The sequence below is a fragment of the Pteronotus mesoamericanus genome, unplaced genomic scaffold, assembly GCF_021234165.1.
Source record: "Pteronotus mesoamericanus isolate MK-2021 breed Mesoamerican mustached bat unplaced genomic scaffold, CSHL_Meso_final contig_182, whole genome shotgun sequence".
Taxonomy (NCBI): domain Eukaryota; kingdom Metazoa; phylum Chordata; class Mammalia; order Chiroptera; family Mormoopidae; genus Pteronotus; species Pteronotus mesoamericanus.
The window spans coordinates 4,451,140-4,475,573 of record NW_026555078.1 but is presented as its reverse complement, the minus strand read 5'-3'; the positions used below and the strand labels follow the sequence as shown (position 1 = coordinate 4,475,573).

Sequence of the window (24,434 nt, the reverse complement as noted above, 5' to 3'; positions counted from 1 at the left end):
AAGGTGGCGGGGCTCATTTCTGAGGGGCCCCTCCCCATCTCTAAAGCTGTCTTTTTTTTTTTTATTTTATTTTATTGGTCAGGCTATTACAGCTGTCCCATTTTTTTTTTTCCCTCCCCTTTCTCCCCATCTGCCCTGCACCCCGCCCCCCTCCAGCATTCCCCCCTCCTTAATTCATGTCCATGGGTCCTACATATAAGTTCTTTGGCTTCTCCATTTCCTGTACTATTCTTAACCTCCCTGTCTACTTTGTGCCTACCAATCATGCTTCTTATTCCCTGTACCTTTCTCCCCAGTCTCTCCCCTCCCCCTCCCTACCGATAACCTTCCATCTAAAGCTTTCTGAACCCACCAATGAAAGCCCAACCAGCCAGGTCTGCAAAGTGTGGGCCAGCTGGCCCCCCAAGGAGGAAAGAATGAGCCCCAAGGCCTCCCAGGGCCCAGGGCGTCAGCAGGCGGGCGCACAGCCCCACCTCCTTCCTGCCCAGCCTCTGCAGCTGGGAGCCATAGCAACAGGCCCCAAACAGCTCCAGAGATCCCTCAGAGAGCCCCACGCAGGGTATCGCAGCCACAGCCAACCGAAAGCCCAGAGCCAGGGCCCAGGGCAGAAGCAAGAAAGACCAAGAAGAGGAAGCCCTGATTCCAGCCATAAGAGAACACTTGAGTGTAGCAAAGGGCAGCCTGCCTGCCCCATGAGACACAGTCCTCTGTCCCGAAGGGCAACAGGCCACCATCCCGTTGTCCCTGCACCTCCCCCACAGCCTGTGACACTAAGACGTGACTCAAACCTCACCGCCTCCTGAGGTCTTCCTGACTCTCCCCGCGTCCACCCTGTCATCAAGCCTCCATGACAGCGTGCCCACCTCCTTGTCCAGCAGCCTTCACCCATCTGCTCCCAGCACGCCTGGCGCCGTGCCCGCCCCCACGGGCTGGTTCTCTCACGCTTCCCAACACCTGCTCACCTGAGACACCCCGCCCCCGCCCACTGTCCAGGACGCTAGCCGTTTCCTCGCATGCCCCTGCCAGAGGGCAGCGCGAGAGGAAGGCCGCTGGGGAGCCCATGGGTCAGAGCAAAGGCTGGATGGGCAGCAAGCCATGCCTTCCCGAATGCCACGCCTCCTTCCCAAGGACAGGGCGCACGGCCCACTCTGTCCCAGCCCTTGTGCGTTGTCGGGGGCGGGGGTCCCTAACCATCCGCGCCCACGTCCCTGACGCAGGGTGTTAATCTACTGGACGACTCCCCAGAACTGATCGTAGTCACCACAAGATGGGCGTGGGCAGGGAGGTTTGGTTTGGTTTGGTTTGACCAGGCTTTCTCGAACTACGCTCCTGATGACTGACTTTCCCGCGAACCGCCCTTCTGCCCAAGGTGCTCTTCTGTTCATTCCCTTCTCTCACGCACACGTGCTGAGCACCCATGAGGTGCTCAGCACAATTTCCCTGCCAGGGACACAACAGCGAGGACGACAGAAAGGGCGCCTGTCCTTGAGGAGCTGACTGCACAGAGAGGGGCATGAGCAAGCAAACAACTGAAGTCAGTCCGTGCGGTATGTTCTGAAAGGGATGCTCGAGAGGCTGAGACAGAGAAGCAGGGGCGGTGCTGAGACCGAAGTTATGGGGGGGCCCCGCGGGTGTGGCTCGGTTGGCTGGGCACAGTCCTGCAAACCGAAAGGTCGCCGGTTCCATTCCGCAGTCGGGGCACACGTCTGGGTTGCAGGTTCTGTGTACGGGAGGAAGGCAGCTGATTGATGTTCCTCTCCCACATCCATGTTCTTTTCCCTCTCTTTCTCCCTTCCTTCCCTTCTCTCTAGAATAAAAAGTTAAAATTGAAAAAATAAATAAATAAAGCTATGAGGGGGTCAGCAACCATAGCACGTGCCAAGGTCCTGAGGTGGGGAAGAGACGCAGCCGAGGAGCTGAGCGGGTGGCAGAGCCCAGGGAAGGGCGAGGGCTGGAGGCGTGTGTCTGGGCCCTGAGGAGCCTTTCTTGTGCGCTTTGCTGATCGGGGCCACGAAATTCTTTGGCTCACCCTCATCTGATTAGGATCTTCTCCTGTCGCATCCGCGAGAATCCTGGCTACTACAGCATCCAAACCAAAACATCGCACTCCACCACCTTCTCCGTCAACCTGCGCCTCACTCTTGAAAGTCACTGCCACTGCCTGTCCAGGGGCCCAGGCCTGCACCACCCCACGCTGTGCCCCCACCCCAGTCCCATCAGTCACCACAGGAAGGTTTCATGTGGGCCTCTAAGCAGCCAAGGGCTGGCGGTCCCTCCGCCGGGGAGGTGGCCCACTGCATGCTGAAAAGAGATGCAGGACGAGAAAAGCAGATGGCCAGGCAGCTGAGGGGGAAAGAGGACCCCCCTCACAAGGGCTGGCTGATTGCACATAATTATGAAGAGGGAAACATTCTTTAAAATTAGCTTCCCAAAAGCAAATATAATTTCAAGTGTCCCTTGCAGCGTGATTACTGCATCCGCCCCACGGATGTTTTCTCATTCAGATCCCCGGGTGTGGCAGGGAGCGGGTGGGTGGGGGGCGGGGGGTGGAGACAAAGGCCTCTAGCTGCCCAGGGAAAGCACCTGCCCAGGAGACCCAGCCCAGAACCAGACTCGCTCCCCTCCACACCTAGCGCAGACTCCTTTCCAAGAAGGCAGGAGGCACAGTTTCTTCTTCTCTTCACCTTCAGGGTTTTTCGATGTTCAAACTCAAACCCCAAGAGCAACCAGTTCATACCAACAAGGACAGCAGGACAGCTTCACCTACTGCGCGCCTCCCACGACCGGGTGCTGCGCTCTGAGCCTCAGTTTTCCAGTCTGTGAAATGGGCGTGGCACGGGCGTGGACCTCGCGACATGCTGGGGGACAGAGTGAGGCCTGGCACACAGCGCGCATCCAGCCAATGTCAATCACCACAGTCCTCCTCCCGCTTACCCCTTGGGACGCCCTGGCCCCGCTGTACCGATGGGGGGCGGGGCCTGAAGCTCAGAGAGTGGTACAAGCCATTCCACGGGTGAAGAGCAGGGGGGCACGCCCAGCTCTGCCCAGGTCCAAACTCCACGCTCTTGCCACAAGGGGCCCTGGCTGGGCTCGGGGGAGGTGGGAAAGGGCTGCTCTGAGCTTCTCAGTGTGGCTCTCCTGGCAGAGCCGTGTGCGCCCGACCTCTGTTCTGTGGTCACTGCCTCGTTGATGGCAGCCTGGCCCTCCCAGCCTCGGCATATGACCCTCCTCAGCTCTCCAGGATTTGAAATGTCACAAGCTCTAGCTGAGTGGCTGGCCTCCATCACTTCACTCTGTCCCCCATGGGTACCTTCTACTTCTGGGCCTTCCCCTCCCAGGGTCTCCTCATTTTATCCACAACAGAACCAAGGCCCAGCTGAGAGGACTTGAGGTCACCAGGAAAGTCACCAGGCACCTGTGATGAGGCGCTGCACACTGGTATCCCTGATCCATACCAGCCTCAGATAAAGGGCTATTACAGACCCATTTTAAAGATGAGAAAATCAAGGTTCAGGTAAAGGAACAAGCTCAGGATCCCCAACAAGGGAACAGGAGAGTCATGATTCTCCACCCAGGCCTCCCGACCCACAGGCCAGAGACCCGGCCACGCTGAGTGCCCATGAGCACGTTGCGACAGAAGCCTCAGCTGGTGTATAAGGACAGTGAGCCAGCCACCAAAGTGGGCCAGACCCACGCCTGGTGGCTGGGTGGCAACAAAGCCAGGCAGGGAACCAGTCAGGAGCTATTGACAGGGCCTTAGCTACGGCGGCCCTGGGCAACTGCCCTGGGGGACATCTGGCAGTCCCTGGAGACACACTGGTTGTCACGCTGGGGAAGGAGTGGGTGGAGGCCAGGGAGGCCACTCAGCATCCGGCCCTGCAACGCACAGTCCCTGACAAGTCAGAAGGGTCCAGCCCAAAACGCCAGCAGCGCCAAGGCCAAGGAGCCCGGGGCCGCAGCATCTGTGAACTAGGACTTGGATCTGCCTGGAAATGCGATTGGCTCCAAAAAGAGCGTTCAGGGGCCCGGCATAAAGGCTCCTGCACGCTCGAGAGGAGGAGGCGAGAAGAGGAAGGGCCGCTCTGCCATCAACGAGGCAGTAGCCACAGAACACACCTCCAACATTCACAAGCGCATCCACGGAGTGGGTTTCAGGAAGCGTGCCCCGCAGGCTCCCCCAGAGGCCCGGAACCCTCTCGCGAAGGACATGGGGGTCCAGACGTGCACATGGACACCAGGCTCAACAGAGCTGTCTGGGCCAAAGGCGTAAGCACTGTCTCATACTGTACCCAGGTACCGTTGTCCGGAAGACATGACGACGATGAAGGTTCACCGAACAAGCTCTGTGCGCTGGCTACCTACGCACCTGCCACCGCTTGCAAAATCTATAAACAGTTAATGTGATTGTCTAATAAAGTTATAAAACTGAAAAAACACATTCAAATAAACACACGTGTGTATGTACGCGTCTTTATGTAAAAGCGGCTATCCATATACATGCAGGGACAGATTTCTGGGGACTGATTCCACGGGACCCTTGCACTCTAAGTCCTTTCTGGTCTTTCGATTTGAACCATGTGACTGTAGTGTTTATTTCACAACACTTACATTCTCTCAAAAATAATAAGAAAACACTTGCCTGGTATACACGGTCCCCCTTAACCTCCCAACCACCACTTTGAAAGCCTCCAGAGCAGGACAACCCAAGGCGAGCCTTCTTGAATGGCTTACTGACAACTCTGATTCGAAGCCCAAAAAAAGACACAAGGCCACGTCGAGAGGGTGTGGGGTGTTTGCTATGGCAGCCCAAGCAGAATAGGGGAGAAGGTAAACCTGGGGCATGCCTGGGCCAAGAGACTGACAAGGGGTCTCTTCCAAACCTGCAGTTGCACTAGAACAGCCAAGTAAGGCTGTATTTACATATTACGTCCCCGACAATGATGGTTCAAAATCAATAAAGATACAGTCATCCATAAGCTTTATTAAACGACAGAAGGTGAGGGGCTGGAGAGCACGCACAATGGGCCGCACGTTCCTGTGCGTGTTGTACGCACAAGCTCTATTGACACGGCGCGCGCCAAGGCCATGGGAACGCAGCTGCCTCAGGGGACTGGGGAGTGACCGTGAGGGAGACGAACTTTCACTGCACATCTTTGGCACAGCTTAACTTTTTCCTGTGTGTGTTATTACTTTTTAACAAACGCGTTTAGTGGTGTTCACCCGTCAGGTGTCGCCTGCGTGGGAGATTATGGCACTGCGTGCAGACAGGTCGCCGACCGTCTTGAGCCTGGTGCGTGTGTGCAGCTGCCCTGCTTTTATCGGTTCATGAACTACAAGGATCTCCTCACAGCCTCGCGTGACAGACCCAACGACCTGACAGCGCAGGCCCTGACGTCAGTCCCACGAGCCCAGCCCAAAGCAGCGGGTCACAAACCCGCACCCAGGGCCTCGGAGCCCAGAACTCTGACAGAGGCCTCAGGCCTGAGCCTCCAGACCCCGGCTTGCGACATCGCGGATGTACAGCCTCAGGAGGCCCCAGGAAGCTAGCGTACGCCAGGGCTGATGAAGGTCCGGCCAGCCCGGCTGGCTGTCCTGGCGGCCACAGCAAAGGAGAGGGCCCAGGAGAGCCCTCTCTTCTGCTGCTTTCCCACCAGCACCACCCCATCTGCCACCAAGGGCCACACCACCAAAAAGAGCCACTGGCCTACGAGAATTCTGGAACAATAAGCAGAGGCACCTGGCAGCTTGGGCAAGGGCCCTGGACAGGGCGGGGGGTTCTCGCTTGCCCACTAGTTCCACCGAGGAGCTCCTAACTAACCGGGCCCAGCACCCTGAGCCCTCTCCCAGCCTCCAGCGCACCCCCTCAGGTGTGCAGGGTCTGGGTGCGTGGGCACCAGCCCCCAGCATTCACCTCCCGCCCTCCCGGTGGGACTACTCCCAGCATGTCCTCCAGCGTGTCCCGACGACCAGGCTGGTCGGATGGGCACGGCCAGTACCCTCTTGCACGTGGATGTTTCTCTCCTTCTCTTTTGTCCTCCCTTCTTCTCTCTCTAAAAATAAATAAATCATTTTTAAAAAAATAGTTCACGGCAGCAAAATCCTCCAGGCTCCCAGGGAAGTCACCTTCTAAAGGCTCCCACACGGGACAGGAACAGACAGCAAGAGGAGATGGTAACGCGGGACTGTTTCACCCAAAATGCTCAGTTTCCAAACACCAAGGCTCCCCGCAGCACCGTGGGGGGGGGGGGGGGCCACAGCCTCCCCTGGATTCCAGGCAGCCCCCCACTGCCCCTTGGGCAGGATTACAGGAGCCCTTCCGCCAGGACGCGCCCCGCCCAGGGCCCTCGGATCTGCTGCAGGAACGAGCCAGGTCCTCGTTTACCTGAGGAGAAAGGCCCAGCTTTGGGCTCTACCGTGCGGGGGGCCGGTGGGGGGAACACACACGCTTCATTCCCCTCTGGGAAACGGCACCCTGGTTCTGGGGACCGCAGGCGAGCTCTCAGGCTGGGAGAGGGCGACCCACCACCCCCTGGCTGCCCAAGAGCCAGGCCACTGTCTTCAGGGAACGGCCCCAGATTCCGGCAATGGGGTCAGCGCTGTCCCACCCAGGCCACGTGGTAGGGAATGGGGTACTCCCAGCCCCAGCCACTGGTTCAGGGACGTGTGTGGCTCAGGCTGACCAAATGGGCCATTAGAATGAATCCTGGATTCCTGGGGACCTGCGCCTGAGGTGGAGCCAACCTGCCCAGGTCTGACTCCCAGCTCTGCCACCCACGCAATGTGTGGCTGTCAGCAAGTTATTTGACCCCTCTGTGCCTCCTTCAGTTAGAAAACAGGGACACTAAATGCCCCGCCCTGAAAGGTTATAATGAAAAGCAAATGAGATGACCCAGAAGGAATTTATCAGCACGTGCCTGGCTCAGAACTAAGGTCGGTTGTGAGGACTCACCTTGCACCGCACAGGCCCAAAAACGAAGCCAACTCGCAGAAGCCAGGAAGGCAGGGAGCCCAGGTCCCGAGGACGTCACTGAGCCCCTTCAGGTGCATCTATGTGCCCCTGAAGCCTAGACTCCCCACTGACAGGAGCCCCCTTGTGACTGCACCCAGCCAGCGCTGAGCTTCTGTCGGGACCGCCACGCCCCCGCGACACGGGGAGCAGCCACACACTGCTTTTCCTGGTCAGACCCCTAGCCATCCTGGCAGCTCCCCGTATCTGTCGGCTGACTGACGGACCAGAGGACACGGCTGCCCCATGGCGTCCTCCGGCAACGGGGGCACGTTCAGAAGCACAGGGCCCAGGCCACAGACCTCACGCCCAGGGGAGTCCCAGGTCACGGCCGCTGCAGAGGCGCCCAGAGAGCTGCCCGTGTCCCCATGGCTGCCCACCCACTCCCCCACCCTCCTCAGGGGAGCATGTCAAATCCAAAGAGCTTGTCCCTCTAGCCCTCCCAGCAGCGCAGGAGGGAAGGCAGGAGAGACCACGGGCACGGGGGCGGGCATTCCTGGCCCTGAGCCCCTGGACTCAAGCCGCTCCCACTGGCCAGCCAGGGGCAGGGTCTGCCGATGGTGGCCCAGAAAAGACCAGACCCTGGCCTTGTACGTGCTCTGAGGTTCCCTGGAGGCCAAAGGAGGAGCGTGTGTGGGCTCAGGGTCCGAGGTCCAGCCCACTGGGCGGCACCACTGGGTGCGTGGCCCAGCAAGGCCGGCCGCTCCAAACTACAAACACTCATCTGCAAGGACCGCTTCCAGCTCAAGGACTGTGGACCTGTGCCCCCTGACAGTGGAGAGGTTTTCTCGGCCATCATCACCTGTGGTCAGGGCAGTGTGGCTGCAGGTTGGCGGCTGAGGGGCCGAGACGGTCTCTAGCCCTCGCAAGGGAGGAGGCTTGTGCACACTGAGCCACTCCTGCGCACAGGCACGGGCCAACGCTTCCCAAGGAGGAAATCAAGGCCCAGAGCAAGGAGGCAAAACACACCCAGAGCCACCCATCCAGTAAGAGACTGAGCCAGGGTTCAAATCCCACCACTGACCAAGCCACTTGCTGTCCACCAGACATCCATGGAACCCAGTGCTGCCCTACCCAAGGGGCTTCTGGAACTGCCTTCCTCCTCACTGGCCCATCTTCTTCCCAGATGTGAGGGCTGCTCAGACATGCGCTCCCGGTGAACAGCTCTGCCAGCCTTTCACAGCCGATTCCAGACCCGAATCACTGAGTCACCGTTTACCGAGCACTTACCAAGGGCCAGCCCGGTGCTAAGGACTCGGGCTGCCACAGCTCACCAGTCTGCAAAGCCATCCTGCTGCAGGCTGGTATGAAAATTCCCATTTCAAGTACAGAAACTAAAGGCTCGGAGAGGTTAAGTCACTTGGCCCAAAGTCACAGCCAGAATGCAGCAAATATCCCCCACTTCTGAAGTTGAGGGTCAGCCCCCCTGCTTTCTGGGGTCTCTCCAAGGAGCTTCCAACACCCTCTAGGCCTCTAGTTTCAGTAGATAACGCTCCGAGATTCCCAGGGGGACCCCCCAGGAAGGGACATGAAAGGCAGTTTAAACAGAAGAGTGGGCCACACAGCCTTGTTCACACCAGCTCAGAGCATCTCAAGGAGGGAGCAGGATGCGAGGGGGGAGGGCAGGACCTGGGCGTCTCACAGGCCATCTGAACATGGCGGTCCGCAAACTGGGCGGCCCCAACTCGGCACCCACAGGACGGCAGCGCCGCCACTGATGGGCAGCTGGGGCTGAGCAGAGCCATGCTGGGCCCCGCAGCCTGAGTGGGTATCCACTGAGTCAGCACCCACATTTCCTGGCTCCAGGCAAGCAAGGCATCCAATGGAAAAGGGAAAAGAAAAGGAGGAAAGTGAGTAACTAACGCTGAGGACGGGTCATGGGAGAAGAGCTCAGGCAACAGGGAAGCCGTCCTCTGGTCCCCTGCCTTCACTTACAAAGAAAAAACACCGTAACAGTAAAGGGTATGGGCTTGGCATCCACCCAGAGTGCTCTTCAGATCCTGCCGCCCGCAGGGACCTCTGTGAAACCTCGGGAAGGCCACTTCCGCTCTGCGAGCCTCAGTTTCCACACATGAGCTGACGGCCTCCGAGTGCACCTCCCGGCTAGAGCTCCAGGACCGGGAGCTGCTGGTGTTTCAGGGGCTGAACTGTTCTCATACCACTGAAAATAAGGCCTCACGGGGACGGCTTTGCAATCTCAAGCAAAGGCTGATGTGCATTTTGGGAGGAGGACCCCGCTGTCCCCGTCCACACCAAGGCACCCGCCTCAGGCCCAGAGGCTCAGGCCTGGACTTTCCTCCCACAGCAGCGAGGAACCCAGCGCCCGAACCTCCTCAAGCACAGGCCCCGGCGCAGCTGTGCCCAGGGCAAGGTGAGGGCTGGCCCGGGGGCCAGCTCTGCAGGGAGCAGAACTGCTTCCCCGCAGGGTGCCGGAGCTCCTACCCAGACAGCCCCCGGGAGGTGGGAACCTCTGACGGAAAGGCCAGAATTCCTTTTCTTTTCAACGGTCCCACAATGACTGCTGGGACTTGAAGAGTAAAATCTTAAAGAAAAGAAACTTGAGGGTCAGCCAAACCAGGTTCAAGTCCAAGCTGCCCCGTTTGCTAGCTCAACACGGAGCTAACTCTGCGTCTTTTTTCTGGGCCGTTGTTTTCCCACCTACAAGACAGATCGGGTGTGTAAAAAGAAAGAAACTCCATCCAGAGAGAAACCACCAGTCCCATGGCACTGATCAGTCCCCAGAAAGATGCCCACGAGCCCAGGGCCCTGGAGGACAGGAGCCGCCGCCCTTGCAGAAGCAGCATCTGCGTGCCGACGTGCCCCCCTTCTCTCCTCTCCCACAGCCCCAGCCCCGGGCGCACAGACGAGCACGCCACACAGCCTGCACCCTTGCGCACTGCAGGTTGGACCTCCATGGCCTCAGGCTGTCCCCGGGGGGACTCTGCAGTGCTCACTGGATCCCCAGAACCCAAGAGTGACTGGCCCGTCATGAGACTGCAGGAAGGAACACGAGGGTACTCTTTGCAGAGATGGTTGGGCCCACCCCAGATGTTGCAGGGGGAGGGGGAGGCCCAGGAGCCTGCACTAGGACGAACGCCCCAGGGTGAGGACCGGATGTTTCTTCGCCTCCACACCCCAGCCCTCAACTGCTGGATGGGGCAGGGTGAGGCAGAAATGAAAGCGAAACTCCCACGGGGGTGCTCTCCCTGTACCCACCTGCCTACTCCAGGCCGTCCCAGGAAGCAGTGAGCTGGGAGGCCAGGGCATGACTTGGTCACTGATGCTACCAGGAAAGGACAGGACAGGGAGGCTGCCAGTCTCTGTGGACTGGGGGCTCCCACCAAAAACATATCAAAGGTCCCAGACCCCAGCCTGGTGAGTAAGAGGGTGTGGGAGGTGGCTGCCTAGGGGGAGGGGGAATCCTATCATTTATTAAGCACCTGCCATGCTCACCCACTACATAGACGGAGGAGCAGAGGCCCTGGGAGATGGAATGGCTTGGCCGGTCACACACAGCCAGCTGGGCAAGGCTGAGCTCCAAGTTCACTGCCGAGCCACCGCCCACCACCCCACAGGGCCCAACAACTGCCTGTAGAGGCGGCTCAGGGAACAACGCCTTGATTTTCTTCTGACACTGGTTATTAAGACAATAGTGCCTGGGTGTGAAGTTCAAGACGGTGGCACCCTGGCAGGGTGGCAACAGCACGGTTTCAGGCATCAACCAGCCTGAGGGGGAGTCCCAGCTTTGCCACTCACGCTGTGTGACCTGCAAGTCATCTTGCCCCTCCCTGATCCTCGGCGATTTCTTCCAGCAAATGGAGACACACCACCCGGCTTGGAGGGTAGAGTTCAATCTGCAACAGGGCCTGGCCCCCACTATGCTCTGAAATCTGGTGCGAGCTGCTGATTGAGGAAAACCACAGCAGAGCCTCAACAGAGCCCTTCTGGGGACTGAGGCCGCCTGGACGTGCCTAAGTCCTGTTTGCATGGTTTGGGCTCCAAGACCCAAGCGCCCAGGCGCTGATGGGAGCCAGGGAGCCAGGGAGCCAGGAAGCCAGGGGGCTGCCGGGTCTGCAGAGCGAAGTACAGAGGCCAGAGCCTCAGGCTGTGCTAGCGCCCGCCCCCAGCCCCACTGGACCATCAGCTCACCCCAGGCCTGTCCCCAGGCCCGTCCCCAGGACTGTCTCCTCTGCAAGGACCAGCGCCTGTCCAGCCTCGGACCCACCTTTACACACATTCCTGTGCAAACCAGCAGCCAGAGGCAGCCCGTTTTTTAAAGGGGACAGAGGACAAACAGGTAGCAAGCGCGGGCGGGGCGGGGCAGACCACCTGGGGCTCCCACCCTGCCTCCCTCAGGTGACAAGGCTCAGAGGAGGCAACAGATGGCCAATGCTCTGGGAAACTCCCGCCTGCCCAAAGGCTCCCAGAACAGGCCAGCCCGGGGCCGGCCAGCCTGGGACCGCTGACCCCCAGAATGCCCTGCTGGAGAGCCCCAGTCCCCCAGAGACCCCGCAACACAGAGTCCGCTTCAGCCTGTTTACCTTGGTGTTAAACATGCCTGACAGTCGGGGGCTGGGAGGGGGCGGGGCAGGGGGCAGCCGAGCAATGACAAACCTAGTTTCCCAGAGGAACCAGGAAGCACTTACTAAAAAAGACTCCCGGACCCCTGGCTTGCAGTTTTACGGGGGAGGGGTAGACTGGGGCTGTGTCTTCCACTGGTGCCCCAGGGGCTTCTTCTGTTGAGCAAGTGTGGCAAATGCTGGCCTAGAAAAAGGTACCATAAATGACTATTAAAGGGACCGGCATCTGCTGTGGCTTCGATCCAGGGCCCTTGGGCACCTGAGGCCTGACCTGAGCTTGGAGAAAATTCCTGGCCTAGAGCCTCCCGTTCACAGCCACAGGGTCTCCATCCGCTCCCCAGCCCTCAAGGCCCAGGACCGTGCATTCCTGAACACAAGGCTGGAGACCACCCTGTTCTCTTTAGCTTTGGAGGAAAGGGCTCTCAGGCCTCCTCACTACATGCCTCCCCCTCAGAGAGGCCTTCTCCGACCACAGTGCTCAAGTGGCTGCCGCCACCCCTGCCACCACTCCCCCGTGTGCAGGCCTTCTAGCTCCAATTACACCTCGCAGCATTTTAGATGTATCTGCCTGCAAGTGTACCTTCCCCTCCTTACCATGCATCCGCGCGCACAAGGGCGCGGACCAGCACAGGCTCCCGGGGTGGGTACTCACGGTTTGCTGAGTGAATAAAAGACTAAAGGAATGAAACAACCACTGAGCTACTTCCTGACCTGGGATCTACCACCCATCTCCCCTCGCCCCGGGTTTCTTTCCTGGCACAGAGCACTCCAGAGTCACAGGGGGCTTTTAGCTGAGCCACAGGGACGTGGAAAAGGCTTCCAAAACCCCCCATCAACTCCTTCACCCACCAATGGGTGCTCTTTTGAGCTCCTACTACGTGCACAGGCTCTGGGGTTTCAGCAGCAAATAGAATGGCCGAAGTCTCTACTTTCAGGGGACCAACTTGTCAAAGGACAGACAGACAAGGAACATGCCATGAGCAAGTCCACAGAGAACAGACTAGCCAGCGCTGGGGTCACGGTGACTGAAGATCCCAAATGAAAGGGAGAGAAAAAGGCACCTCCTGGAAGCCACCTCTGAGAGGCACTTGTGGGTCCTGATTCTCCCTCCAGGGGTGGCTGGCGCCCTAAAAGAGTCTGCCTGCTGGGCCCTGACAGCAGGGCTTGCTGGGAATACGCTGGGACTGTCTCTAGCCACTGAGGGTGGGCGCCCAACACCCAGGGACCTCGGCGGGGAGGGACAGGAGCCCAGGGGTCCCCGATGGGCGTGTATCTCCAATCTCCACAGCCAGTGACATACCCACCCCCAGGCCCTAAAGGTGGGGGTGGGGCACCCCAGGAGCTTCATAATCCTCAGCCAGGCACCAGGACAGGCCTGCAGAAGCCACCCAGCCCATGAGGCCCAGTGCAAGCGGCCCAGGCCACAGGGCAGCTGCTTCCTGAGGGCAGCTTGGAGCAGGCAAGACAAGGCACCCGGCGGTGTTCAAAGAGCCCGGGGGAAACGACCTGGCCACTCTGACAGGCTGGGGCTCACAAGCCCCGAGGCACTGCTGCATGAAAGGAGGGTTCAGCAGGCAGCAGGGAGGGCACGCTGGTCTTGTGGTCTTGGAGCTGGCAAACCCCTGCCACACTCCACTGTGTGACCCTGGACCAGCTGCCCACCCCCGCTGGGTCTGGGCTTCCCTCTGGGGAATCCAACCCAACACTGTATCCACAGCAAGGCCACACACCCCGGCAGGCTCCTTGAGGGCCAGAGGAAGGGGAAAGGCTGGGGTGTTGGAGACCGTGCCTTTGCAAGGGAAGGAGTAGGTACATGGCTCCAGAATGGTTTGCTTTTTAAAATGAATCTTACTTTTTAAAAGGAGGTACCAGAACATTCCTTCACAAAAAAAAAAAAAAAAAAGAAAGAAAGAAAGAAAAAAGCCAGTATACCAGCTGAATTCAAAATACGAGTAGGAACAAAAACCCTATTTACATCCAACTGTTCAGGAACTGTGCTCATGAGGCACTTCGCTAAGTGTTTGCTGAATGCCCCGGACCCGCTGAATCGTGTGGGAGAGATGACCCGCGGAGGGGCAGGGTGGCCGAATGGTTAGGAGTGGGGCCCCATCCTGCGGGCAGCTGAGCCCCGCTCTGCACCCCGACAGTGGGAACTCCAGCTCACTGGCATAAGAGAAATGCAAGTCCAAAGTATCCTTTTTCACCTGTGCATGTGGCCAAGCTCAAAACCGTTTGCCCACCACACTGGAGAGGGTGTGGGTAGTGGACCCCCCCACCCACTGTCACTTGTGACCAGTGCTGCGTCTTGGTGAGCAGTTTCAGGACTCCCAGGGAGAAGTACGGCACCTGTGCCTGTCTCCGCAGCACCCCTGCATGCGGCAGGGGACACCTCGCTCTGGGACGCAGCACCTGCTGCCCCACTGTCCCGTCCCCCCTTCAGGGCCGCCCCCCCCGGCCCCGGTCACAGAAGCAACCGCGGGGCAAGAACAAGGGCCCACCGTTTTAAGAGCTGGATCCCACAGCCGTTAAAGAAATAAGAAAAATAATACAAAACGGTCTCCAAATGAAGCAGCAATGTGCAACTTCTCCAAGTCGCAGTGTAGTGTGAAATGAACAACAGTATGTACGCGGCGACCTGCACATGCGTGTGCCCCTGTGTTTGTACAAAACACCTATGGAGAGAGGCTGCCAAGAGCCACTGTCCCGGCGTGACCAGAACCAGGAACAAGAAGGAAGCGGACTTTTCACTGTGTACTTGAGTCCTCCGATTTTTCTCAACATGTACATGTATTAAATATTCAAAACGATAAAGAAAAAATAACTGTTAGCTAATAATAGTAACATGATTGCTCATAGAGACTGTTGGCATTTACAGGAAACCCAATACAAACTCTTCTTGAATTGTCAAACTTAAAAAAAAAAATGTAAGTAGCATCTTGCATAACCTCTAATTTCCTCTGGTTCCCCATTTATTAAATAGGCGAGAACACCACCCCCGCCTCCACAGGCTGGAAGGCTCAGACGGGCAGAGTGTGTGAAAGGAGACACCAGGCCGGGCTGCAACCCTCCTTAGCCGACCCTCCTTAGCCGTGGCTGCCAGCCCCTCCTCCGCCACCCTCGCGCTCCTCATACCCCCCTCACCCTGCAGGACGATCGGGGAGCATCCGTGAGGGACTTCAGGGTCGCTCACAAACTGCCCAAGCCCAAGCACTGCATCGACAAGTGCCAACGGTCCCAGAGGAGAGGCCCAGAAGCCCCCTCACCCACTGTCCAAGGGCAGCCACAACAGGAAAACAATAGCAGCCGCCACGTTTACAGTATTCCAGGCGCCTCACAGGTCCTCACTGACTCCTTCACTGCACACAACATCCCCAAACTAAGTACTGTTTTCCTCACTTTACAGATGAGAAAACTGAGGTACAGAGAGGTTAAGTCACGCGCCCAGGGTCACAGGGGAGCCAGGCCTGGGACCCAGGCTGTCTCAGCAACAGGATGGCAGGTCTGGGTGGCCAATGTGCCCACTGTGAGTCCAGCTTACTCCCGGAAAGCGTTTATTTTATTTGCAAGGCTGCGTTACAACAGTCCCATGCACTGCGGCAAAGGAAACCTGGGCCCTCCTCCCACTCCCAACGCCCCCACCCCCCGCCCCGCACCCTCACAACAGTGCTAGATCCCGACCGTAAGACAAACAGACCAGCATCCAGGAAAAGATCCTCCTTCCTCCCCGCAACAATCTCCCGAAAGAATTCCAGCTTAGAATGAAAGCCACCCCAGCAGAAAAGGACCTTCCACAGCCCCTTTTGAAGAAATGAGGGCCCTGAGAGGAAGGGACGTGGGCACCCCACGCTCCCTGGCATGCCTTCCAGGCCAGGTTACTTTAATGCCCCGCTCACCACTCCGGGAGGGCTGGGCTGCGCCCCACTGCCCCCCGCCCCCCTCCCCTGCCTGACACCAGGCCTGGACTCCAGAAGGCACTTCGTGAACTCGAGCCACAACGGGCTCCTGGCCTCGTCCCTTCTGGGCGAACTCTACAAAGGGTCCCCTGTGGGAAAGCAGGCATCAATAACACGGTCTGAGATTGCACCATAAACACGTTATTTCCTGCAAACTAGCTGGCCCAGCTAGCCTCCAAGTTTCTCAAGGATGAGGACCTCACAGATACAGATACTCTTCTGCTTTTGAAGCCTCCAGGAAGCTCCAGGATGACCCGGGCAAAAAAGGGCCCCTTCTACAAGGAAGCCACGTCCTCAGGCGCAGAGGCCTCAGGACTGGGCTCAGGGAAGCCCAGCTGGCTGTGCAAGTCCCTTACACCCTCCCCCCCCAGTCTCAGTTTCCCTTCTCCTCCCTGGGCTGCTGGGGGATCAATTAAGATAAGGTAGCTGGAAGGACCACATTAAAAAGTCAGTGAATATTACATCAAAGGTTGACAGAGGTGCACCCATGTTTTATACCAAGAATGCTCCATAAAGTCACCCTGGCCAGTGTGGCTCAGTTGGTTGGGTATCGTCCCATAAGTTGAGGGATTGCCGGTTTGGTTCCCAGGTTGGGGCGCATGGCCGGTTGCTGCAGGCCTGGTCCCTGGGGCGGCAGGAGCGGGGACAGTGGGGGCACATGCAAGAGGCAACTGATAGATCTTTCTTTCCCACATCACACATCGGTGTTTCTCTCCCTCTCTTTCTCCCTCCCTTCCCCTCTCTCTAGAAGTAAATAAATAAAATCTTAAAAAATTAAAACAAACAAAAAGACTGCTCCATAAAATCACGTGCCTTTTCACTACCCCCTGCAACACCATTCCACCACAGGACAGAGTAGAGTGGGAAGGCGAAAAGGAGTTGGAGAAGAGACACAGAGAAACACAAAGGGAGTCGTGTTCGGCCAGCACTTCCAAACGGGGCGCTGCAGAGAGTCAGACAAAAATCACCCAACATTCTAAATTCCCTCTGGGCATGCTGAAGAAACCACGAAGTGGCTACGGGGAAGCAGCAAGACTGCTCCAGCGTTAGGGGAAGGGGAAGCGGGGTTAGAAGAGGCCAAGCCAGGTCCCCGGGACAGGGGAAGAAACAGGAGAATCACAGGAACACACAGCATCAGTCAAGAACAAGCTCAGTGAAAGGCCTGTCTATTGACTAGTCAGAGGGCCCTCCTCTCAAGGGGCACCAAGGGCTTGAAGGGCCCAGGCCCATACGTCTACCTAAGGTGTCCCAGCAGGAGCAGGCTCCAAACACCTCCTGGTGCCATCGACGTGCGATGCCCCCTAGGAGGAGAAGGCATTGCACCTGCTAGGGGCACAACTCAGCCTTGCAAGCAAGGAAGAGCATCCCCGCGGCAGCCGCTGGACTCCTGTGAAAATAATGAGGGGGGCCACCTTGCTGCCAGAGGGGCTCACAAAGAAGGGGCCGGCTTTCTGTGTGCGCGCGAGGCCACCAGACTGGACCCATTCTAGAGGCTGAAGAAAAGGAAGGAACGTGTGGAACCTGCCCCCTCTCACACCTGTTTCCCCATCTGTAAAACAAAGGGCTGAATGAGACGTTCTCCAACATCCCTTCCCTCTTGGAGATTTTTACAAGGCCCGACATTCAGCTAAACAACTCATCCCAGTCTGTCCGGGTCAGCCTCGCTGGCGCTGACACTGCCCCAAACATTCAGAGCAGAGCCTCAAGTCATTTCCAAACATCTCTGGACTTTTTCATTGTGAAATTCACAGACAATTCATCATCCATCAAAAACAGGAGTGCTCTACCCCCAGGTCACGAACGTCGACAATGTAACACTGTCTTGGGCCACTAAAATCCCATCAGCATTCTCACCAAACACAACAGCAGCAAAGGGCTCTGGGCACCCTCTCTAGGGTGCCAGCATGTTGCACCCACTACAGAAATGTGGCCACCAGGGGGCGCTGCTCCAAAAATAATAAAGAGAAGAAACAAAAAAAAATTTTTTTTGGTGTTTTCTTTCCCTCCTTAAGCTTCTGTAACAAAATATCTAAAGCGTCCCTAAGAAAACACAAAGACGGCTTCCTGAGATTCTAGAATGACTTAGACACTTTCTTTCTTCTCCTCAAAGCCATTATTTTGGCCAGAAAGCAACTCAACTTTGAGGGCAACAGCCCTTTCAGAGAACTTAACAGTCGTCTGGGCTGGATTTCCCCCAGAAGGGTTGACATCATAGCTTCCCACCAACCTCCTGCTTAAAGGCAGGGGGTCCACAGACAGGGAAAGCCAATCTGCAAAGTCTACAAGGAGGACCTCCCCGCCTCAGCTCAAACTGTTTTTACAAGAGCCTCCTCCTAATTATGGAGCAAAACATACCAACCAGATGACAAGCCTCCTGGTTTAGCTGCAGACACGGATGACACAAATACAGCCAGACCTCAGGAGAAAGGGTGCAAGGTCTTAAATGGAATTTCCCAAGGCTTAGATGACTGCAGGGGGAGCTCCCGCACCTTACACCGGAGCCAGGCTTCAGGGACGCCTCAGAGGGGCTTCTCCCCATTTCTCCAGTGGATAGGGCCCATTTTCCACAAGTGTATCTGCAGTGTAATGTTCAAGCGCCCTTTATTAAGGTTCCGAAAGTCCTCAGACCCATTTTCAAAGCTCTGGCTTCGAGTTCCTCCTGATCCCCTAACGCATTCGTCCTGCCCTACTGACTATGGAAAGCTTGCTTCCTCCTGGGCAAGCGGGCCTGAGAAGGCAGCCAACTCCATCCCCTGACCAAGGATGCAGACCCAGAAGCCAGTCCATGCAAAGGGAGCCCCCCTGGGCAAAGGGGCACCAGGCCCTTGGGACAGGCACGAGGGGCACAGAGGTGCTGTGAGCTGGTTCAGCTCAGACCGTCTAGCTCAGAACGACCACTGCTCCTCGCACCAGGAGATAAAGAAACACAATTGTTTAATTCTTTATGATGTCTGGGGACCCAGCAGGGATGAAAATGCAAGCGGGACCCATTTTCAATAATCAGATTTACCAAGCGGAGACACTGCATAACAAAAGGTTCCCACCTAGAGTTTGCAAAAGGCTTATGGAGCCCTGAATTCCCCTAGGCTTTCACTGAGAACAGGATTTAACTCACAGCTTCGCAAAGGCAAAGCCACAGTTGCGGGGCAAGGCGAGGCATACCTGACCCAACACTGGATGCTTCGGTAATGGATTAAGAATGCCATCTTATTCAAACACTTAAGTCTCCATTATTGAGCCACCGGCATTGGGGGTGGGGGGACAAGGAGAGGAAGGCTATCCTATGCCACATGCATTTACCGAGCACCTCCTCTGCACCTGCCACTCCCTAAGTCTGGGGCCCCTGGCGTGGTACCCCACCTCTTTGGGGATCCATCCCCCTTCTCAGACACGTGGCTCAGAATCACCACCCTGGGCCAATTCTCAAGGCTGGTGCGAGGCTCTAATGAGACAGCAAATCACCACATACATGCCAAGTGTTGCTACTCGCTTCACATGGGCTTATCCCAGTCACATGCAATAACACCTTCAAGAGCTGCACTCGCTGGGCACGTAGTAGGTGGTCCGCAAACATGGGAACACTGGTGCCTTTCTCCAAGAGGAGAAGGGAACGAAACAACGGAAGAAAAACACCCCAGCCCAAAAGTAACCTCCAGCCACAGGCAAAGCGCTTGATCTCTCGATTTCCCAGGTCCCTCCGCCACGTTTAGCAGCGCTCCCACCGCGCCCTGGGCGGCTGGAGGATTCCCCACCGGGGTCACAGTGCACCTGAGAACCCTGGTCCGTGCCACACCGCCCATACTGGCCACCGCTTCCCTCGAACACTGCCAGCGGCCAGCACAGCCACCTGGCTCCTCGGACTCAGTGTCCTCGGGCACTGCTCCTTCCCGTTTTGCTCTAACCTCCCAAAAGAGCCGCTAGGGCTGAGCGGGGATCGCGCCGGGGTCCTCCGGCGCCGGAGCCCCGTTCCTCCTTACCTGCACAGCTCGGCGAAGGCCTGGAAATTGAGCTTCTTGATTTTCTTCTCGCTCAGCCAGTAGCCAACTCTCTTCCCTTTCAGAAAGGTCTGCATCTTCCTCCTCGGGCGCGGAGCTTGGGTCCGGAGAAAATCGCCCACAGGCCGACTCTGGCGGCCCGGCGCGCGCCGCGAGTGTGCGGGAACCTCCTCCCGGCGGCGAGGACGCGGAACGGGGCTCCGGGCGCAGTCCTGCCGGGAGGGGCCTGCCGGGAGGGGCGGGCCGGGGCGGGCCGGGGCGGGGCGGACGCCCGGGCGGGGGAGCGGCGCTCAGCGCGGCTTGCTACTGGCTGCCGCCGCTCCGGGGCCGCCCCTGCCGCCCGCCCGCGGGGCTCGCCGGCGAGCAAGTTCGCGAGCGCCGCACCAGGGCCGGGCCCGGAGGAGAGATGGGAGGCCCTGGCTCACCGGCGCCGCCCAGCCCGTCTCCCTCCAACCGCCCAGAGCCGAGCAACCCGCCCTCCGGCTACGCCGGCGGAGAATCGGCCCCGCGCTCGGGCTGCTTACCGCCCCAGTCCTCCCTCCCTGCCTCTCCAGCTGGCCCACCCTCCCAGCCCTGGGCGGCGCAGACGGCCGTTCCGAGCCGGGCGCGTGCCCTTCCCGGCACGCTCGGACCCCGGCGGAGCGCACGCGGCCTCCGCCCCGCCCACGATCCTCACCCGCCGCCGCCACTTCCTCCTCGTCCTCGTCCTCGTCCTCGTCTTCGCGCGCACTCGCCGAACCCGGCCCCACCGCCGCCGCGGTGCTGACCCGGCCGGCAGGCCCGCTGGACCCGCCGGGGCGGAGGAAGCGCGGCCGCATCCACCGCCAGGGGGCAGTGCCGTCCACCGCCCCTTAAAGGCGCCGCGCCTTCCCCGCTTAGTAATGTGGTGCTTGTTTGTGTCGGGGCTCAGGCTGTTTGTTGAGCTTGGGGCAGGAGGACGTGGGAATGGAGAGCCTTTCTAAGTGGCTTTACTTTTAAAAGCGGCGGTGTCGGCTTTTTCTGCCTGCCCTTTGGGACTGACCGAGCCACTGAGTTTTCATTCATTAAAAGCCTTTCTGTATCCTCAGCAGTATTTAGCCCCTCCCCCAAGGTAATTCATCCAGGGCCGCAGCGGGCTGCGGGGATTCCGGACGTCCAGAAAGATCATCTCACTTCCCTCGAGGACAGACCCAGGCCTAAGATTACTAGTCCCCAGGGCGGGGACTTGAACACCCAGGGGCCTTCTCAGGCTTAGGACGTTGACTCACACTCTGGGTCCCCTTCCACCGAGGGGGAAAAGGGCCAGAACTAGAAACATCAAGGAAAGACAGAACACTTTCGGGAGACTCCTTTTTAGGGTGCGACGTCAGCGACAGCCTAAGCGCCCTCGATTCACAGCCCCAGCATATGCTGCCCAAGCCCCAGGGGCCTGCCTTCTGCCCTTAATTACAGCCTCCTCGCGCCCTTTCCCCTGGTTTTCCAAGTGGCAACTAAATGAGGCTTTTCCCACACTGGGACTGAAGGAGTAATCACACCTGTCCTCTACCTCCACCTCTCAGCTAGACTGCACACTTGCTGTGTGGCCTTGCAGGCCACTTAGCCTCTTTGAGCCTCAGGTCCTCCGCCTTACCTCCCCAGTAAGCCCTGCCTCATGAGAGCCTTTCAGACTGTATCAGGGCTCTGGCTGTGAGGTCTACACTGCATGATGTAATGGGGGTGTAGTGGGGACGGGGAAAGGAGAATAGAGATGTCTCTCATTTCAATGGGAAGAGTGGTCTTTGGCTTCAGAAAGTCCCAGAATGGGGGTTCCTAGTTCAGCTTCTCCTAGCCTAAGTTCTGTCTCCAGGTGGGGAAAAGAATGGTTGCCTTAAAGGACTGTGATGAACCAGTCGATTAGAACAGGGTAGTACACCAGTCCTCAAGCAGGCTTTCAGAAACGGTGCTTGTTCTGCCTCATCCCAGGATTCTTAACTTGAGGCCCAGGTAGGTCGCCACCCCGCCCCACCCCAGGGCTTCAGGCACTCCTACAGCTGCCAGAAATTGTGTACATAATGGTAATAGCCTTTGACAAAGGTTCTGTGATCTCCTCTAAAAGTTAAGTCACCGATTACTCCAACTTCCTGTCTTGCCAGTAAGAAATGGGCCCAGAGAGGAAAGGAGATTTTCCCGGAGTCACAGAGCAAGTGTGCAAGAAAACTAGGACCAGCATCCAAGGGTCAAGAGGTCCCTTCACGCTTGGCACCCTTCCAGCGTTGTGGGGAGATGTGAGAGGAGAGGAACAGCTTCTGAGCTCTGGGACCCCTGTGCTGGGTAGAGCGCTGTTGGGACCAGGGACCCACCTACCCTTCTCTGGAGCCCTGGGCAAGCCCTGGCCTTAAGCTTCTTCTCCATTGAGAATGGGAACTTGTTCATTTTTATGTCTTTTAAGATCTTGGCCATCCCGCAGGAAGCTGCAGGGTGCCCTTTAGAGCGTTCCACCTTGACCAGCGCAGTGCGGTTCCGTGCCTCCCCCACCGTTGCCCACCAACCAGTCTGTGAACATGGACAGACTGTAGAGAAGGGCATCGCCTTGGGCCCAGTGCTTCTCAGGTTTACCACTTCCTCTGTTTCTCCAGTGTCACCAAGCCCATAGACCCTTCCCCACTTGTGTGTCCTCCTTAGTCCCTGCCCAACTGTTCTCTACTTTTCCGCCAGAACTGTCTTCAGAACGCAAATCGGATTGATCAGGCCGTCTGGCACCATTACCATCCCCACCCCACCCTCAGTTTAAGCAGAGTCCCGCTGTGCTTGAGATAAAGCCGAAACTCCTTGGCAAAGACAGCCTCCCAGCCTCCTCTCCCACCAAGTGCCCCTCATCCTGCTCCAGCCATCCCGGCTTCTTGTGGTCCCTGCTGTCTCTAGGGCCTTTAAATACGCAGTCCCTTTTCCTAAAAAGTTCTTTCCTTTCTTTGCTTATTAACTCATCCTTCAGCTCTCAGCCGAGGGCCCCCTTCCTGGCATCTCAGCCATCGAGCACTCTGCGTCTCCAGCAGAGATGGTAATCACACTTGGACTCTTACTCAGGCCGAGTACTTGGCAGTGTTTGTCCCACCACTAGGCTGTCAGCCCTTCAGGGTCAGGGGCTGCGTTCTTCTCTGCTCACCATTGTATCCTCCAATATAGTAGTAGATACACTGTGAGTGGCCAGTCTGGGCTCTGTCTGGATTCAGATGAAGCCAAATGCTCTTGAATGGTGCCCAGCAGGTAGAAGTGCTCGATAAAAGTGACTGAATAAATGAATGTCAGGTAAGTCCCCCAGATGGACCCTGACCTCTCCGATACAAGAGGTGCGAAGGTGGGAAACTCCAGAATAGGAACCTGGAGGCATCTTCATCCGCTCTGGGAGGCAGGCGAACCATTAAGGGGTAAAGTGGGCTCTGGTATGTCCATGGCCGAGGGCAGCTGGGAGAAGATACCAGAGCTGGGAGAGGAACTGTGGTAGAGGGAGGGCCTTGGGGAGGACGGATGTGGCCAAGGGGCAGAAGTGGGCCCACCTGGAAAGCCTCCCGAACCCTATCCTTCTCCTGGGAGAGAAGGGGGCCTTGGCAGGTGAGCTGACATAGTAACAGAGAATTCAGACCTCGGATTCAGCTGATGGACTTGACTTCTAGCTGTGTGACTTTGAACAAGTGTCTTAACCTCTCTGAGACTTACTTGCCTCACCTGAGAACCACAAGAGGATATCTATTTGTAGGAGACTGATGAAGCAAGTCGCGCTATATCCATCCTGTGCCAGTTTGGCACAAACAAGTAAATGTACTAGTTCCAGAGGCAGCCAGACAAGCATGGCCCCGTCGTCTGTGGCTGCGGGAGAGTTAATAATCTGTCTGAACCCCGGCTGTATAATCTGCTACATGGGACTGACTCTCAAACCCAGTTCATAAGATTGTTGAGCAGTTTGAATGAGTATAAATTCATAGAGCACTTCACATTTGTAAAGGACTGTAAATTTGTGCAGGAACTAAATTCATAAAGGGCTATACCAGACATGCCTTGTGAGTGCTAACCACCGCTGTTATTACACCATCCACACAGTGGACCCCTGGCCCCCTTAAAATAATCAATACGATGGTATCTGTTCATTCATTCACTCACTAAGTATATAGTAAGCACCACTATGTGCCAGGCAGTATTCCAGGAACTAGAAAGCCTCAGTGATGAAAACTGCAAAATCTCCGTCGTCCTGGAATTTACATTCTCATGGGACTGTGGATGAAAAAAAGAGGTTTTATGGAAAATAACCTCACAGGCTGATCTGATCATAAATTCCTAACTGGGCAAGTCACAGTGGGGAGTTATATCCCAGGCCTGTAACTTCTTTAGTAAAAGGTTAATCTTTGCCTTAAGTAAGCCCTGTCCATTGTTTCTGTGCAACTAGGTTAACACACCTCTGAAATTACTCTATTCGGACTCCTCCTCCCAGAGCCTGACCCCGTCCAAAGGAGCACATAATCTCATTAACTACCCTGTGATCTGGCCCCTGCCTTGCTTTCTCCCTCCTTCCTGTAATCTTCCTTACTTCTCCCCTTCAGTCCAAACGCAAAAAGGAAGCTGCAAACTCATTTCTAGAAAGCATTTTTCTCAGTCTGTTGAGGTCCTGTTTCCAGATGTATCCTGTTTTTATCTGCAAATAAACTAAAAAATTCTGTCCAGGTTTGGATGTTTCTTGCATTGAGAGGGTATACAAAAATACACAAAATAAGTAAATAAATTATATATCATATTAGTGATACATGTTCAAAAAAATAAAAAATGCTATGACATATAACATAGCTGGTTGCAAACTTTTTTTAGCATAACTTTTTAAAAATTTGTATTAGATTTTTGGGGGTGACATTGGTTAATAAGATACGTTTCAAGTGTACATTGTTATAATCATTGG

General features: G+C 56.9%; 1 protein-coding gene across 1 annotated transcript in view; it reads right to left on the bottom strand.

Moving 5' to 3' along the window:
• ITPK1 (inositol-tetrakisphosphate 1-kinase) overlaps positions 1–19,731 on the bottom strand; it is a 137,539-nt gene extending 117,808 nt beyond the window's left edge. The window contains exon 1 of the mRNA XM_054567109.1: positions 19,517–19,731. Within this exon, the coding sequence (XP_054423084.1) occupies positions 19,517–19,611 (95 nt within the window). The 5' untranslated portion in view covers positions 19,612–19,731. The remainder of the gene's footprint in view (positions 1–19,516) is intronic.
• Between the last annotated feature and the right edge of the window lie 4,703 nt (positions 19,732–24,434).